Raw genomic sequence first — 19,055 nt, forward strand, 5'->3', positions numbered from 1 at the left:
CCTAGAAGCAGAAATCAATTACTCCCACTGCTATTAGAGAGAGATGATCTGGTTGGGGAGGCTTGCTGTGAATGCAGCCACCGTTTATTATGGAGCTCTTTATGTGTATAATGTCTTTTTTACTCTAGGAAAACCAAGACTTGGGGAGAGGAGGGAACTGTCACAGAACCGGAGCATGGTACATGCTGGGGTCTGATCCAGCCCCCGCCTGTGCACTTAACCACTTGGCTATCCTGCCTCTCCTGCAAATGTTGGTGATTTACTCCATGCACGTGGTCTGTGTCACGGAAGCTCCCAGCTTCTGACAGACCACGTATTACATGTCTGACTCCATGGATTATCTTTACTCAATCTCCACCAGAACTCTGTAAGGCAAGCACTTCTAGGAGCTCAGTGTAACAGCCAGGGAGACTGGCTCGTGGGAAATGAGTAGGGACTTGCCCAAATGTGGTGGGAATGTGTGAATGAAGGGAGTTTGTTTTCCACTCTGCTTTGCTGCCATCCAGCTAGAGACACAAGCCTGGAAGCAGGGGGATTTCAACAGGCAGTTCCCTTTTCTGAATTCAGATGAGTTTTCACTAAAGGAAAGGAGCAGCTCAGCCCCTTCCCTCATGTTGGTGGGAGTCTTTTCTTTGAATGAACTGATTATGTTCAAAAGAGAAAAAAAATAATGTATGCATATTAGCTGATGAAGATACTGTTCTAGATATTTTTAGCCGAGCTGAGAGAGAGAGGGTGAGAGAATGGAGCTTGGTAGAAGTTGTTTTGGAAGAAGAGGCAGCTTGGGAATCAGACAGCCTTTTAGCGCTACTATCAGCTCTCACTGTTTTTGGCTGGGTGACATTGGGCAAAGCACCTTCCCTTTTGGAAGATATGCATCACAGTACCAACCTTTCTGGGGTGTTGTAAACACTGAGGATAATGTGAATAAAGCCTGTGGTCACTGGTCACCGATCGTACCTATGACAATTATTCATGTATCAAATATTTATTGTCACTGGGTTCTCTGTGTTTATGGATCTAATAATTTTACCCTCATCACCATACCATGAAGCAAGTTCTAACGGTATTTTCATTTCCCAGATGAGGAAACTAAGTTAAGGTTAAGTAATTTGTTCTAGCAGGGCAGGGTGCAACCCCAGGCAACCTGTGCTCTAACCACCATTCAGTGCTGCCTCCATCATTCCTAAAGAGATTGGACTTTCACTACTGGGCAGGGCTCACAAGAAGGTCATTCTTTTTAGGGGGCAGAATCTCCTTTGAGAACCTCAGAAAGCTACCTCCAAATTAAGAACAACACTGTTACAGAACTGGGTCAGAAGATCTCCTCTCTAATATCATGGTCCATCTGACCAGTGGAAACTGCCCAGGCCAAGAGGTCAGAGAGCTGGGGTCTTAATCTCCACTCAGATGCTAGGAAGGTCATCACTGTCACTAATTTTGTGAGCCCTGATTTGGAAAATGGGAAGTATGCTAGGGCCAAAACTTAAGAAAATTGAGCTGATTTTTTGCTTACCATCAAAATACTACAATGGTTAGGTGAGGTATTAGTTTAGGAGAAAGGGTAGTTGAAACAAATAGGGAAATTAACATATAATATGTATAGTAATAATATATATACAAATGCATCTGGGGAAAAAGAAGTGTAAAATGAAGGAAAACTGGCAAGAGAGTCCAAGAGCACGAAGAGGCAGAGTTCTGCAAACTCTCTGGCTTACTTCTGAAAGGGTAGAGGCACACAGCTACCATCTTCAACATGGAAGAGAGGAACAGGGCTGTGCCTCTGGAGTTCAGGCCTGAGTCTTGCCTGGAAGACTGAGTTAACCAGATGGAAATAGGAACAGCCCTAGGACAAGGGGTTCTAGAAGTCCTGACAAGTAGAGTTAACGCCCAAGCTGGTTTGAGAAGCACCAAGGTTAGGGCTGGGAAGACCATGGGTATCAAATCCCAGAGCTGCAGGAATGTAGAATAACAAACTGCAAGGGAGTGAGCTAGAGAGCCCAGAGATCAGAGGACCAGGGCGAGGGTAAGGGTCTTGGAAGCAAGTTCAGGGACACAGAGGTCCTTTGGCAGAGTGTCCATCACGAGACATCAGGAGTAAGCAAGGTGGCTGTGGGGATCTCACCAGGCCAGACTCTGTACTGTATCTAATCTACAGACCATCTCATTTATAGCTCTATCCTTAGCACACGCGGGGACCAGCCACACAGTAAGCTCACTGGGAATGTGTGATGCAGGCTGCGCCGCAGGGGTGGGGAGAGGGATGGGCATCAGCTGGGAGCCAGAAACAGTCCTCAGCACAGGACCTGGCACGTAGGAGGAATTTGGTACGTGAGTGAATTGTTTGTTGATGACACCTCCCTTGGGTCTCCAAGAACTAACAGGGCTCAGCCAAATGCACTGACTGTCTCAGGAAGCCAGCAGGTGGAATGTAGGATCCAGAGCTGGAGGCTGGTGAATCTTGGGAGAGGAGCAGGTGTCTTGCTGAGACTCTGTAGGTACTAATGGGAATTCAATTCTTATTAGCATCTGGGTAAGGCTTAAATCAGCGGTTCCCTACCTGGTTGTGGATCTGCATCACGTGTGGAACTTGTTAAAACACAGAACCTCTGATCTTGCTTCTGAATCAGAGTTTTCCTGGACCAGAACTCTAGACTCCATATTACAAACAAGTATCACGAGTAGTGCTGATGCACAGAGCTCATTATGGGAACCAAAGCCTTAAATCACCAATTCTCATCGGCCTTTCTTAAATTTGTGTTTTAGTGCTTGTTGTTAAGAAGACATTATAGGGGCGCCTGGGTGGCTCAGTCGGTTGAGCGTCTGACTTCCGCTCAGGTCACGATCTCACGGTTGGTTCATGGGTTCGAGCCCTGCATCAGGCTTTGTGCTGACAGCATGGAGTCTGCTTGAGATTCTCTCTCTCTGCTCCTCACCCACACCCGTTCAAAATAAATAAACTTAAAGAAAATAGACAGTAAAGAAATGTATTAATTTAATAAACCAAGTTCAAATTTAAGAAAGAAAGCATTTCCCAAATCTTATTCTGTGGCTTATTATTTCTAGGAGATAAGCCTCAAAATGAGGGTTTTGAGGTCATTTACTTATTTATTCAGTAAATATTTGTTGGTCACTGAATGTATGCCAGGCTCTGTATTAGATATTGAGGTCTAGGTATGAATGAACGATGTGGTTTCTGTCTTTATCAATATGACAACTTAGCATAATAAAATTCCCATTCATTGAATACCAAATATATATAGCAGGAATTCTACATTCTTTAATTCATTTCATCTTCATGAGGTGGGCATTATCATCCCCTTATTAAAAAAGAGAAAATTAAGGCTCAAAGAGTTTAGGTAACTTTCTCCAAATTCACTCAACTAGCAACCTGGGTCTGCTTGATTCCAGAATCCATTCTCTTATCCACTGGGAATGCCTGCCCTCCCCTCTTAGGAGATCCACAGTACACTTTGCTACATGAATATCCATGAGATGTTCTGGGAAGAAAACTATCTAACTTGACATGGCTCTGTATATTCCAAACTTACTTCATTATGTAAGTCCCTCTTTTTTGGGTAAGGGGACCAGCACCCCTATTAATGAGCTGTGGATTTTTCCAAAGAATATAACCGTAACACCCAAAAGAATTATAAACGTATGTCTGCACAAAAACTTGTATGCAAATGTTCATAGCAGCACTATTCATAATAGCCCCAAAGTGGAAACAACCCAAATGTCCATCAATAACAAAATGTGGTCTATTAACATAATCGAATATTATATGACAATAAAAAAGAATGATGTATCTAGAGGTAATACAACATGGATAAACTTTGAAAACATTATGGAAGTAAAAGAAGCCAGACAGCACGGGTCACATTGTTATGTGATTCCTCTTGTATGAAATATCCAGAATAGGCAAATCCATAGAGACAGAAAGTAGATTCAGGGCCAGGGGCTGTGGGGAGGGCAGGAAAAGTGAGCGCGTGCTAATGGGTACAGAGTTTTTTGGGGGATGATGAAGTGTAACAAAGTTAAGCAGTGCTGATAGTTGTCCAACTTTGTGACTATCCTAACAACCATTGACTTGTACACATTAAAAAGGTGAATTTTAAAAAATTGTTTAATGTTTATTTATTTTTGAGAGAGAGAGAGCGCGCGCGTGCGAGCAAGCATGAGCGGGAGAGGGGCAGAGAGAGAAGGAGACACAGAATCCGAAGCAGGCTCCAGGCTCTGAGCTGTCAGCACAGAGCCCAATATGGGCTCAAACCCACAGATTATGAGATCATGACCTGAGCTAAAGTTGGATGCTTAACCGAATGAGCCACCTGGGTGCCCCTAAAATGGTGAATTTTATAGCATATGAATTTGAAAAATATATACAATCACAACTCAGTATACTAGGAACAACTTACCACTGACCCATACGTCCTGCTCTTTCATACTGTATTGTTAATGAGGTGCTAGAGATCTTCGGGGTTGCTGTCCTTCCCTAGGTAGAAAAAGAACTCAAAATCCCAAGCAGAAAAACCCAAACAGGGGGGCGCCTGGGTGGCTTAGTCGGTTAAGCGTCCGACTTTCGCTTAGGTCATGATCTCGTGGTTCGTGGGTTTGAGCCCCGCGTCGGGCTCTGTGCTGACTGCCAGCTCAGAGCCTGGAGCCTGTTTCAGTCTGTGACTCCCTCTCTCTCTGACCCTCCCCTGCTCACGCTCTCTCTCTCCCTCTCCTAGAAATAAACAAAACATTAAAAATTAAAATAAAAAAAACCCAAACAGGTACAGAGAGTGGGGGCAGGCTTGGAAACAGGAGCATCAAAGTGTCTGTGTGGGTGGTATCACACATACTGTTAGACTATTTATCTGCCAGGTATGTGTAGCCTATTTTGACAACAGTCCAGAAGGCAAAGTTCCCAACCCCCTCCCCATCACCGGAAGGTTTCAATCCCAACAATCGATCATGCCATGTACTTGGCAGAGAGGCCTCCTTTTATTTCAATAACATCAGATTTACCTAGGTTTATAAAACAATAAACCAATGAATTATAGACTTTTAGAACTGATAAGGACTTTGAAGAGTGGTCGTCTGGTCTAACTCTCTTACTTTGGATATAGGGAAACTGAGGCCCAGAGAAACACAGTAACTTGCCCAAGGTCATATAGCCACACACACAGCTTGGCTGAGTCTGCAGGTTGTCTTGCACTGTCTGTTCTTCCTTTCTTCCCTGGGAATGACCCCCTTTAGCTGTGCGCATGATTGTCTGAAAAAGAAAAAAGAGCTATATTTCCTAATGAGATGTGATTGTATAACTGAGTTCTGGCCAATAGAATGTAAACAGAAGTGGTGTGAGGAAGTCCAGGGAAGGGGACTTAAAGATGGGTTGAGATGGGGCATGACCTACTTTCTTCCTGCTGGCTCGGTTGCAGATTAGATGGCTAGAGTTCAAGTAGCTCTCCTGGACCACAGGGTAGAAGATTGGGAGAATAGGGGAGCAACGAGATAGAATTCTGGGTCACCAGCCTCAAAGAGTCTGACACAGACAGGACAGGCATACAGGCTAATGCAGAGTAAACACCATCGCAACACCAGATCAACTGCCCTGTCCTGTTTCTGGGCCTTCAAATCTTAGAGTATGCATTAGGGAACTGCCATAATAGCTTTGGAAGGCACATCTCCAGACTTTATGTGAAAGGGAAACTTTTTTTTCAGTCACAGTTATTTGAGTCTTCTATCATTTACAGTTGAACTAAATTGTGATTCAGAATATAAACAATGGCATTCTGGGCTGGAAACTCAGGTCTCCTGATCTTCTAAGTACAGGACTATTTATTATGAAGATTATTACTATTAATCATAAAAGCAAAATGTGCTGAGTTGTGCGTGTAATAGTTGCTGATAATTTTTGCGTGCTTTCTATAAACTAGTCACTGTTTAAATACTTTATAAATGTCATGTATTCATTTAAATCTCAGGTCAACTCAGTAAGATCCATTACCATCATTTCCATTTTACTGACAGAGAAACTGAGTCACAGAGAGAGTGAATAACTTGCCCAAGGGCACGCAATTAGTAAAAGGTAGAGCTGAGATTTGAACTCAGGCAGCCTGACTCCAGATCTGGCTCCTAACTCCTACATTATACTCTCTCTTATGATATGAGTTCTTCTTTACCCTGTATAGCCTCTATAGCCATTTTACTGAGGAGGAAACTGAAGCAGGCAATTTTCTGATCATTTGCTTTAAATTGCTCTGCTAGACAGTGGTGCAGCTAGCATTAGAAGCCAAACTCCCAACTCCCAGTTCAATGCTCTCTCCCCAGACCACCCTGTAGTCTCAGAGGCCACCTGGACAGATACATAACCCCCCAAGCCCACCTCCAGTCTTCCTCTCCAACACACACACACACACACACACACACACACACACACACACACGACCCAGCAGGCACCCAGACATTTTTGTGGCCAGGATGGCTACAGCCTCCTTTGAAAGGCAGCCAGCTTTGCCCTCCACCAAATAACTTTGTTTTATTTATAGTCTCATGCTCAGAGCTTTTGAACTGGCTGCTCATTCCAGAGAAGATCTTGATAACAACTGTTCTTTGGAGAGGGTTCATAAGAAACAAGGTGAATAAACACCACAGAGGCCCTGCCTGTCTAGCAGAGTTTTGTTCCTGGGGGTGTTTATAAGTTGGTATTGGTGTCTGGGTGCAAAAGACTTTGAATTCAAAATGGCGGTTTGGATTTTCAATTTTTTTTTTTTGCTTTAATTTAAAAAAAGGTCATTCAACAATCTCAGAGCATAGGTAAAAGAGAAATTACTTTTATACCGACTATAGCTCCAAAAGCAGCAGCTTTTCTTGTTTTCTTTGCTCCCTGCCTGGCTGGAACCTAGGACCAGTTACTGTAGGGATTGAGGGGTGGGGAGACACCTCACCAATTTACAAGAGCCAAAATGGCAGTAGGAATGGTTAGCATCTTAGGACAGAAAACTGTAAAAGAAAAAGAAGAGGAGGAAGAAGAAGAAAGAAAAGACTAATTTAAAAAGTGAACCATGAACTTAGTAAGTTTTCTGACTTGTGGCCAAAGGTGCCATCCTAAAGTATAACTATGTCACATGCGTTTGGAAGTATTCAGCCTGGATGCCAATCTCCGCTCCATCATCAGTTGCTAGTTATGCAACCTTTCCTCTTTGAGAAATGGAGGTGGAGGGGTGTGTGTGTGTGCTGTAAACTCACTAGATTGTTGTGAGGATTGGTGCTAACCACGTAGGGGAAATATAGTGCCTGGTACGGTGAGAACACTCACTCGCCCACTCAGCGAACAGTAGCTAATGGTACCTGTCTTTATTGCTTCCTTTTTGATTCCTCCAGGCTTAGAGGGAATGATACTGAGGTGTTCATGAAAGTGAGCCCCACGGGGGAAAGGAAGCAGGTAGCAGGTTGGTGCTTGACTCAAACACGTTCACTGGCGTTGAGTTACTCTCTGTCAGGGTCTGTTACGGTGACATGACCTTTCTGCATTGGAACCCCCCAAGTGGCTTATAAAGGGAGGCAGAGGTCCTCAAGGGTAGAGAGGAGCAGAGCCACTAAAGGGTTAGTACGAAGCCCCCAGGAGGCGTTCCTGTGGGTATGTGAGGTCTCCTTACAGATCTAAGGGGAAAGGAAGGACTTCCATCACGGACCATGCTGGGGAAGTGGATAGTAGAGGGTCTGTGGCTCCCTTAAGGAACTTACTGGAAGGTAGGGCATTTAAAAAAGGGAAAACTTGTGTTTTCACGGAGGCCTGATTGGCAGACATGATCTCAACGCTAAAGCTACTGGGCGGGAGGACTCCAAGGGGAGGAATGAGTGAAGGCTTCTTCAGGTGAGCTCGGGAGTGTCTATGGGATGAGGGTCTCTCTTCAGGGGACTGTAGGTGGAGGTTTCTACCCGAACGCAGTTACGGTGTGGGAGGTGGGAGGTTCTTGGGGACCTCGGGAACACCGCGCACCCAGCTCCGCGAGTCCTGCGGACAGACGCGCCCTTCCCGCCCCCCTCCACCCTCAGGCGATCCCGCCTCCCGGCAGCGGACTACACTTCCCGGCAGCCCCCGCGGGCGGCGGCGGCGGCGGCGGCGGCGCGGACAGGAGGAGGTGGCTGTGTGAGAGGCGGAGGGGGCGGTGCGCGCCGGGTACGCGCGCCGGCGACCATGGCGTTCGCCGGGCTGGAGCGAGTACATTAACCCCGGGAGGCGGCGGCGGCGACGAGGGAGCGAGCTGCGAGCGGGCGGGCCCAGCCTGAGGGAAGGGAGGAAGGGGCGGGGAGAGCGCCGGAGGGAGGCCGGTCGGCCGCGGGCGGGCGGGCAGCGCAGCGCCGAGCGAGGCCCGCGGGCCCATGAGGAGGCCCGGGGACCATGGGCTCCAGGATCAAGTGAGTGCGGCCGGGCGGAGCCGGGCCGGGCGCGGGGGCGGCGAGGCCGCGCGAGGGCTGCAGGCCGCGGGCGGCGCGGGGGACTTGTTGCCGGGGCCTGAGGGGCGCCCCGCGTGCCGGCGTCACGCGGGGAGGGGGACGGTTGCCATGACGATCTAGGGAGGCGCGGGGGCGGGGTGCGCGGTGGGGTGGAAGGGCTCCGGTGGTCAGGTGCCCCCTGTTCACCTGAGGGCGGGAGCCGCAGAGGTTACGAGCTGGCCCCCTCCCCCGGGTAACAGAATCTCTGATAATGCTCATACAACTGTTGGGGGGAGGGCAAGAAATCTCCGGAAGCAACTCCCCAAATGGGTGTGTTTGGGGCTCCCCTGAGAGTTGGGCAGGTCCTGAGAGGTCTGCTTTGGGCCTGCGGTCCCCACAGAAAGTCGCCTGAGGTTCTCAGAGGGGCCACTGGTGGATTTAATGTCTGGATGGCCTGAGGAGGAGGGTCCTTTTTTCTTTCCTCCTTTACCTCTCTTATCTGTGAAAGTCTCCACAGAGCGAGGGCCAAAGGCTTCCTTATGAAGGAAGATGCCTCTGTGTCGTAATTGAGCACCTGATCTTGATAGTGGTTGGAAAGGCTTTGTAATCCAATCTGGCAAATTCCTTCACTCATTCATTCACCTGGAATCCTCGGTGGGGGATTCGCTTTCCGGGGATATTGTTGATACACGGAACTTTAGAACCCATGGAAACATTGTTGCCTTGCTTATAGACCTAGAAGTTGACTTCGGAAAGTGCAACTTTTATGCAGTCCAATTTGGGTGTGTTGCTTTGGACTCCTATCTCCCCTACCAGCCGGGTCCTTTTTCTGCCTCTCCCTTCCTCGGCTCCAGAACATGAGATGCCTTATCTCTAATCACTAACAAATGTTCGGTTTTCTCTATGAGTAATAGAATTGTTTAAGGGCACTTAAAATTGACAGCATAGGCTTTTCCCTCAGCGGTTTTCATAGGACACTTTAGACCTGCTTGCAAGAAAGTCTGCGGAATGTGTTTATTTCAGCACTTTGAGAATTTTGCTTGGGAAGTTTGAAAGGGGAAGGGCCTCGAGGAAGAACTGTAATACTTACTCACATGTTGCCTCTCATGTCCAGTCCAGGTCCATGCAGGGTGACCTTTGCCCATCCTTGTAGTCCCCTGACTGGCTTAGGCCAGTCGCTAAATGCCTCATGTGCCGTGACAGCCCTGAGACATGTGCTAATGAAGCTAGAAAAGTTTGCTTATGATAATGGAAGGGGTGGATGAGCACAGTGTTCATTCTTGTGGAAGCGATGGGAGTAAGTTACAAGTGTGCTCCAAACAAGAGCATAAGAGGTTCCGGGGGTAAAAAGACGTAGTTTGTGAAGCCTCGGGGTTAAGGACGTGCTCCAAGTTTAGCTCCTGCTTCCAAGTAAGAGTTGTAAACTTGGATTTCAGTAGCACTCAGAAACACTTTCCAGAAGCCACCTTACAGTCCCAGAGCATGCTTGTGAGGATGCTTACCCTTGTTACAGAGGCGTTCAGAAACTCGGCCGAACTTAGGGAGTCAGTACCAGAGCCAGCATGAAAATCCAAGTGGGAAGGTCACATGACTAGGCATCAGGTCTCTCTCTTGATCTTGAAGGTTGCGGGGTTAACAAACATTTGTCAAGTGCGTTTTTGTGGAACCCATTGCTGTTCTATCTGAGCACTTGGGCAAGGGAACTTGCTAAGGTGTGAAATTAGTATAAAGAATAACCTTCTTGGTCTTGAAACTAGACTGCTCTGGGGTAAAAAACGTAGGCTTGGGAAATCTGTTTGCTTTGCCTGCAGTGAGACTGGAAGGGAAGTTCTGAAAAACTGTTGTAATTTATGGTGACTTTTGACTAAGCTTCTGTGCGCACCTAGGCCTGGGGATGGACAGGTGGCTTGGGACCACCTACTTAGATGCTGCCCTCATCTTTGGAAGAGGTAGTGCTTTGGTCACTACTTGACTGTTCCACTCTGACAGGAAAGAACAGAATCAGCTCAAGGTATTGAGCTGCCTGAGTTGAAATCTAAGTGCATGAGCTCTGTTGTGTAGGGACGGTTGGTGGGGGGGGGGGTGATTTGTGTGTGTGTGGGGAGTGGGGAACAGCAAGCACTCCGGGGCCCCTTGGAGCAGGAGGGCATTGTGGCTGCCAGGATTTCTACTTGTCTCTGCTGCCATGTGGCCCAGTCAGGCCGAGGATGTGCAGATCTGGGTTCAAATTCCAGTTCTTTGGTCTACTGACTGTGAAACTTGGCACCAACTACCTCTTTCACCCTCAGTTTCCCTGGGGGTTAAAATGGGAGAGACCAATATGCTGCAGAGTCCTAATGAACAGTGAATGCAGTTTCCACGTGATTGCTGGGCCCGGCTGAAAAATTGAGTAACTGTTAGTTTTCTTTTATACCTTCTCTATCAAGAAACTGAGAAAAACAGTATATTTTATGCCAGAAATGTCAGGGAATGGCCTGTTTCAAGAAATGAAAGTTTTGATGATCAAGGAATTAGACTGTTAATGCACCGAGCAGGACTTAACACTCATTATTAAAAAATAAAAGTTGATTGAAAACAATATTGCGTGTAATTGTGCAGCTGGTGTCTCTTGTAGCCTCAGTAAAGCAGGGGTTGCTAGGCACAAGTGTGGAGATGTAGTGCTTGATCAGACTTTTAGGCTAAGGCTGGTTGGGGACAATCTCTGTGTCAGGCGTGGTGGTATCGCTTTGCGTGAACCATTTCATCAAATCCCCACAACTGTCCAATGAGGTAGATACTTTACCACGTTTCTCAAATGAGAGGATGAGAGTTTATTGCCTAAGATTAGATGCCATCCCCAGGAAGCCTGCCCTGATGCAGGTTCCTCACCCTCAGCCCCTCCCCAGCCTAGGCCAGTTGCCCTCATCTCCACATCCCCCTCCCCAGCCCAGGCTAGGTGCCCCTCAGCTGTGCATCGTCTCCAGCCTAGGTCAGGTGCCCTTTATCTGTGCTCCCCTTGCCCAGCAGAGGCCAGGTGCCCCTTGTGTTTATCACCATCACAGCACTAAAGTCAGTTCCTTGATCGTCTTCCATAGTAAGCCGGATGTAAACTTCTTTTTTTTTTTAAATTTAAAATTTATTTCTAGGAGAGAGAGACAGTGTGAGCAGGGAAGGGTCAGAGAGAGAGGGAGATACAGGCTCTGAAATAGGCTCCAGGCTCTGAGCCGGCAGTCAGCACAGAGCCCGACGCGGGGCTCGAACCCACGAACCGCGAGATCATGACCTAAGTGAAAGTCGGACGCTCAACCGACTAAGCCACCCAGGCGCCCCAGCCGGACGTAAACTTCTTGAGAGCAGGAACTGTCTTTGTCTTTGACCCAGTACCTGCCATGGAATTTATGGAATGATTTAAGAAGTATGTTAGGATCTGAATTGAGATCCTAACTAAGGCTCTGAGTTGAGTACACCTAGAGTTAGAAGAATCGTTTGCCACCTAACCTCTTGAGAACAAAGAGTTTTTATGTTTTTAACTCAAGCTGCCCTGGTCTATGCCGACAATTACTTATTTTTTTTCTGAAGAGTGTTTTTTAGTTCATGTTCATTTAAATAAGGGAATGTTGTCCAGCTTCAAACCAAATATTTACTTGACGAGGGAGGAAATTGTCACCAGGATGCAGGTAGTGCCCTGGAAAGCATCCCTTTATCTAGAGGGTGAAAGGAGCAGTGGTAACCGGCAGTCTTCGACAGGTGCGTTTAAATCTTATTTAGTGTTTGAGTGGTCCCGGAGGACTAGAATGTGGTTAATATGAAGCAGTTTAACTGATAATGCAGACGTGCGGCAGGAAACCGTGTGGCAGTTTAATATTGCTTGTGGTGACATCTTAGAAATTGTTTCCAGGCACCAAGGGCAGGAAGTGGATTGTAAGTAATCGAAGGAAGTATTCTAAGTGCGTTTGAGGAAACATGACATTTATGGATGCAGAGAAGAGCGTACTCTTCGATTTGAAGGCACAGGGACAGGGCAGAGCAGCTCATTTGGCCTGGTGGTGGTAATTTATTCTGCATTTGCCTGTATACCTGTCTTCTGTCCCCGTCAGACTGTGCACTCTTTGGGGTTGGTGACCAAGGAGCATATCCATTTCTTCATTTGCTCACTCACTATAGAACTAAGAATGTGAAGCACATATTGAGCCCTCACCCAAAAAATGTTAGCCATTATCGGTATTGTCATAATTAGTAGTACTGTATTATGTGCCTGGTAGTGGGCTAAGTGCTTGGGACACACAAATAGAGGTTTTTCTTCACTTTAAGATTTTTCAAAATAGTAGTGAGACAGAAATGCGAAACAAAACAAACCCCCTCCAAGGTCCCTCCCCACCAAAAAAACAAAAAACAGAGTATGATACATACAGTGTGGTCAGTGCTGTGTTAGAGGTGCAGCTTGTGCTGAGTAGGTGAAGGAGCTGAGAGACTGTCTTCCAAGGTGGGTTCAAGGAAGGAAGGCCAGCCGGCTTCACAGAGCTGTTTTAGCTGAGACAGAGATGAGTCAGGGTGTGAGAAGGGCAAGAGTGGTGGCAGTAATCCCCATAGAGGGAGCAGTATGTGTGAAGATGTGGCATACTAAGGAAATAAAAATGTTAATTACCATTTTTAGGCCCATGCCAAGAATTGTGTTAGACACCGAGAATTACGGTGCTGAATAATGCATATTCATTCCTACTCTCATAGAGCTTACAGTCTGGTGGACCCACCAGATTAAAAATAACAGATCCATTCCCATAAAGCTATGTGGATGTGCTAGAAAGGAAACAAGATGCTGAGCAACAGTGCAGGGCAGCTGTTCTGTTTTAGAGCAGTGAGGGATGGCTTACTGTAGAGCTGACATTTGAGTTGAGACTTTAAGGATGAGAAGTCATTAGTCCTGTAAAGAGGCTGGGCAGGACTCTTCATTCCAGACGGATTTGAGCCTAATACAAGGGCCTTGGGGCAAGGCAATCCTAGACACACATCAGGATCTGCTAGAAGGCTGCAGGTTTGGGTAGTGACTGATGGGACAGAACTTGATGTAAGGTCAGAGATAGAGACTGGGGCCTGAGTAGGGCTTGTAGGCCATGGCAGTCAGAAAACCAGATGTAATTCCCACAACTATAAGATTTATTTTTCAAAATGTGTAATTGGTTGTTAGCTTACAAAAGTGTGGTCAATCACTTCTGTCCAACTTAAGAATATTTTCATGCACCCTAGAAAGAAACTTCGTGCCCATTAGCATTTCTTTCCCATTCTCCCCAAACCTCAGCCCTGAGCAATCACTAATCTTATAGTTGCTTTAGATTTATTCTGGGCACTTCATATAAATGGAATCATACAATATATAACCCTTTGTCTTTCACTTAACATTATTGTTCCAAAGTTTATCCATGTTATAGCATATAAGTGTTTCATTACTTCTTATTGCTGAATAATATTTCATTGTATAGCTAAACCACATTTTATTCATCTTTTCATCAGTTAGGTATTTGGGTTGTTTCCACTTTTCAACTGATATGAATAATGTTGCTGTGAACATTTTGTGTGGGCATATGTTTTCCTTTCTCTTGGGTATATACCTAGGAGTGGAATTGCTGGATCATATGGTAACTCTGTTTAAGAAACCGTTAAACTGTTTTCCAAAGCAATTGCACCACTTTGTGTAAAGTGGTATCTCCTTGTGGTTTTTGATTTGGCCCAAATGAGTTGTGTGGAAAACAAAAGATCCGCGGAGAAAGAGAGAGAGATGGGTTTCTCAGGAGAGGTTGGAACTTGAACTGAAAGAAAGGTGATAATTTGGAGAAGGAAGGAGGCATTCCCAGAGGGAGAACAGCGGAAGTTTTATGACTTGGCAGTGGGAGAATCCCTTCTTATTGTTTTCTGGTACAGAGAAGCAGCTTTGGTTTCCTAGGGTAGCTCGGCTCCAGGCTTGTTTTCGGACTGCTCCTCAAAGGATCCCATTACCAAAATGCACCCCAGACTTGCTCTTTGTGAGGCCTGTTTGTAGCACGGCTGACATGTCTCCCTAGTGTGGGATGAGAGAGCAGCATTTGATATGCACTTTCCTCCAAGGCTTCTCCCACTGTTGCCTCTTCTGTTTCCTCTTGCCGCCTCAATGCTCCCCTGCCAGTCCATATGGAAGATGGTACCAAGCCAGGGTGGTGGAATGAGAGGCTTGTTGTAGACCGAGCTCCTCATTGTTAGTGTCTAGAGTCAGTCACTTGAGTTTTCATGACTTTTCTGGACAGTGTACTGGATGCCACTCCATCATTCTGATCTGAGCCCACTACAGTCAACTTGGAGGGTTTTGTCCAGCAGGTAGGAAGGTTGGAACAGGGAAAGTAAACCCTGGAGTGTTGCTGTAGGAAAATATGTTTCAGCTGTTACATCTACGTATAAGCTTCTAGCTGGAATTCCAGTTGTGGGTTGCAAAGATTCAGCCTTTTTCCTGGTCCTAGAGGGAACTAATCTCTGGATTTACAACATCCTTTTTGCTTAAAAGGATTTTGTTGGGAAATGGAAAGATAAACAAGGAAGAAAAATAAGCCAAAGAAAACGAAGTTGGTCTCCTTGACTTTTATTGGAATCCATACCCATTCTTTCCAAGTATTTAGGACTTGAAAAGGAGCCAAATGAAGTAACAAAAAGTGTGTTCAAAACATTTGACTTCCTATAGAAAGGGTAGGTTACCTTCCCAAACTTCATTTGTAAATTGGTTACAGTATTTAGAATGTATTTTTTTTCCTTAGAGATATGTTAATGTATATAAATCAGTGGTTGTCAACGGTAAAGACTTTGTAGGCGGAGGGAACTGTGTAAAAGATAGTTATACCTGAAATATAGGATATTTGAATAAAGGTTAGAGGAGATGAAATTGAAGAAGTAAGCCTATGCCACTGGGATATGATGCCATTGAAAGATTGAGTTGGGAATGCAATATGATCAGATTTGGGTTTTTAGGAAGATTACTGTGGCAGCAGTAGTTTAGAACCGTGATATCTCAGGCTTGCGAAAGATGATGCACTGGGGTGTGGGAAGAATATGTTAGAATTTACTTTTGCTTTTCTTATTTTTCTTAAAGTAGGCTTCACACCCAGTGTGGAGCCCAATGGGGGGGTTGAAACTCATGACTCTGAGATCAAGACCTGAGTTGAGATCAACAGTTGGGTGCTTAACTAACAGAGCCACCCAGGCACCCCTTATATTTTTTTATATAAAAAATATATTTTTATCTTCAAAATTTCTGTTTTTGTGTTTTCAACTATATATACTAGTATAGTAAGACATTCTTATGATTTATAAATAATTGTATCAGATATGGTTAAATATTTTGATAGGAAGGAGTGCATGGAAAAAAATTGGAGATCCCTGGTTCATGGAACTGTGTTATAGATGCTGTAGAAGATCAAGGCCTGATGTGAAGTTTTGGTTGTCAAAAGAAAAATGACAGATTTGAGAGAGATTTTAGGTAGAATTGACAGGACTTGGTGACAAATTACATGTAAGGGGTGAGAGAAAAATCAAAGACGACTTGCCAAGGTTAGCAGAGTTACATTATAAATGAGTGTTTGGAAGGTGAGGACCAGTTATGTAATGTGCTTGCTTTTCTGAGGAAAAGTGGAAAGTTATAATTGGGAGAAGGTGTTTTAGTCTGCAGTGAGAAAGCAGGAAATCTTTCAAGGGCTCCATAGTGAATGTGTGTGCTTCATTTGATGAGTAAGACTTTAAGTGGGCTGAGCCAAGTTGCTGAAGGGAAATCTGTCCATGTTAGATGTTAGAGAAAAAATAAACTTTTGAACTCACTTGAGCCACAGGAAAGGTTTCAGGGATGTTTCATTGATCTCACTTAGGCTGTATGAATAACTAGGAAGAAAGAAACTAATCTAGAGAAAGATGCTGTTTGACTCCAAGCAAACAGTTCTTGTACTCCATGGTGTGAGAGGAGCCAGGGAATGTGGGCCTCAGAGACTTGGTGAGTCCCCATCTGAGTCCTGAGTGTCTGAGCCTCAGTTCTTTTTATTTGTGAAAAGAAGCTAATACATTCACCTGTAAGGTGGTTGTGTGGACTAGAAGCAACTTTGTATCTCCCCTTCAGCAGAGAAAGGATTGTTGAGTAAATGGCAGCTATCAGCTAATACTGCTTGGAGAGGTTGGGCATGCTTTTCTGAACCACGTGAAGTTAAAGTCAAAGCAAGTGTTCCTTTTTATAGGCTGACTTTTTTTTTTTTTTTTTTTTTTAAAGCCAGAGAGAAAGTACTTGCTTGTTCTCCATGAGTATAGTGTGTTTTATATTTTACTGAATTTATTTGAAGAATTGCAATCCTTGTATATGCAAAGCACTATTCCTCTTGCTGGTTGGGAGAAGAGCTTAAAGTCCACTAAGAGAGAGAAGAGGAGCATGCAAATAATTAGAAGAATAATATTTAACATTTCATGCCTCTTCTCCCACAGACAATATTTGAAAATTTTATTCAGCTTTACATAAGATCTATACCATTTATCTTTGTTTAGCTGGTACTACAGTTCACTTCTAGTCTTTTAAAAATTTTTTAATTTTTATTTTAAAATCTACATCTAAGTTAGTTAGCTTATAGTGTAATAATGATTTCATGAGTAGAATCCAGTGATTCATCCCCTACATATAACACCATGTGCTCATCCCAACGAATGCCCTCCTTCATGCCCATCATTTAAAAAAAACTTTTTTTTAATGTTTACTTTTGAGAGAGGCAAAGTGTGAGAAGGTGAAGGGCAGAAAGAATGGGAGACACAGAATCTGAAACAGGCTCCAGGCTCAGCACCATTAGCACTGAGCCTGACACAGGGCTCAAAACCATGAATCGTGAGATCAGGACTTGAGCTAAAGTCTAATGCTCAAACGACTGAGCTACCCAGGTGCCCCTCTCAGTAGTTTTTAATACATCCCTTGCCTTTTGGTATGGCAAGATGTTCTGGGCTTATCTTGTATTTTTTCTGCTCCAGACCTGTATTCCTCTGTTTAAGGACTCTTGCTTTCTTTTGGTGGGAAATGGTGTTAGAGATTGCAGTTTGGGTTTTAGGACTCTTTTTTTTTGTTTTGTTTTGTTGTTTTCTACTAGGTCAGTCATTAGGCTTTTCCAGGGGTCAGCACTAGGAAGTGTGTGTGTGTGTGTGTGTGTGTGTGTGTTAATGGTAAACTGTTCATATTAATATTTCCAGTTCAAGTTGATAGCACTGTTATTTAACCTCATCACTCTTGTATCGGAATCTCCTGTCACTCGTACGAAAAAGTGCTGATTTCTAGTGATACCAACATAAGTATTTTTGCTTTATCCCACAAGACCCACATAGCTCAGTAGCAACACTAACATTACCACAAACAATACAATTACTGAAAACTGATTGGCTTTGCTTTGTTTTTTTAATTTGGCAATTCTTTTGAGCCCTGCATCAGGCTCTGTGCTGACTGCTCAGAGTCTGGAGCCTGCTGTGGATTCCGTGTCTCCCTCTCTCTCTCTGCCCCTCCCCTGCTCACACATGCCCTTGCTCTCTCTCAAAAATAAGTAAACGTAATTAAAAAAAGATTTTAATGTAAACTTTTCAAAAGAAAAAGTTTAACTTCTATCCCTCCCTCAGCATTCTGTTTCTTCCCTCCTTCATAGGCAGTTTTTAAAAAAAATGTTAATGTGTCATTTCATTGGGGAAGAAAAAAGGTAAAAAAAAGGTAAATACATATCTGTATTCACACCTTCTTCCACCAGTCCCTCAGGTATGGTAGCATTCTGAATGCACTTTCCTTTCCTTTCCTCATTTTATACCTTGTAAAGAAGTCACTTCTAGCAGTGTTTAAGGGTCATCCTCATTTCTTTTTTTTTTTCTTTTATTTTAGAGAGAGTGCAAGTGGGGGAGAGGGGCAGAAGGACAGAGGGACAGTGAGTGAGAATCTTAATTTTTTTTTAATGTTTTATTTCTAGGAGAGGGAGAGAGAGAGACAGCGTGAGCAGGGGAGGGTCAGAGAGAGAGGGAGTCACAGACTGAAACAGGCTCCAGGCTCTGAGCTGGCAGTCAGCACAGAGCCCGATGCGGGGCTCGAACCCACGAACCGTGAGGTCATGACCTAAGCGAAGTTGGACGCTTAACCGACTAAGCCACCCAGGCGCCCCAAGAATCTTAAGCAGGCAAACTTGTTGACTCCCGATGAGTGCCTTTATAGTGATTCTCTTTTCCTCTTCTAGTGTTTTATATATTTATATTATTTCTAATTCTTAGAATGGTTTTTGACATAATTACTTAATCCTTTTTAATTAAAAAATTTTTAATTGTTGAGAAAGACACAAAATATGTGAGTGGCGGCAGAGACAGAGGGAAACACAGAAGCAGCTCCAAGTTCTGAGCTGTCAGCACAGAGCCCAACGCAGGGCCTGAACTCCTGAACTGCAAGCTCATGATCTGAGCTGAAGTTGGATGCTCAACTGACTGAGCCACCCAGGTGACCCATTCCTTTTTATTCCATTAACTTTTAGTAGTGTCTCTTAATTCTCCACTCTCTAAGGGAAGGATACCTTTTTTCTAGTTTCTTGTAAGCTATACTTTTACTTTTATGTGGTTATTTTAGTTCTGACCCATGACCAGAACCATCTCTT

The 19,055-nt window shown here is 44.7% G+C and overlaps 1 protein-coding gene across 10 annotated transcripts in view; it reads left to right on the plus strand.

Annotated features, from left to right (window-relative positions):
* The first annotated feature begins 8,137 nt into the window (after positions 1-8,137).
* The window catches only part of DENND1A (DENN domain containing 1A), a 500,247-nt gene continuing 489,329 nt past the window's right edge, over positions 8,138-19,055 (plus strand). For 7 of the 10 annotated variants that reach the window (XM_039238996.1, XM_039239002.1, XM_039238997.1 and 4 more), the window contains exon 1: positions 8,324-8,409. In XM_039238996.1, coding sequence (XP_039094927.1) covers positions 8,393-8,409 — 17 coding nt within the window. In that variant the 5' untranslated portion in view covers positions 8,324-8,392. Of the gene's footprint in view, positions 8,171-8,323; positions 8,410-19,055 lie in introns of those variants that run through there. The other 3 variants (XM_039239001.1, XM_039238999.1, XM_039239000.1) reach the window with 2 other exon arrangements.

Source organism: Hyaena hyaena, unplaced genomic scaffold (assembly GCF_003009895.1).
Source record: "Hyaena hyaena isolate Hyena2069 unplaced genomic scaffold, ASM300989v1 scaffold_151, whole genome shotgun sequence".
Taxonomy (NCBI): domain Eukaryota; kingdom Metazoa; phylum Chordata; class Mammalia; order Carnivora; family Hyaenidae; genus Hyaena; species Hyaena hyaena.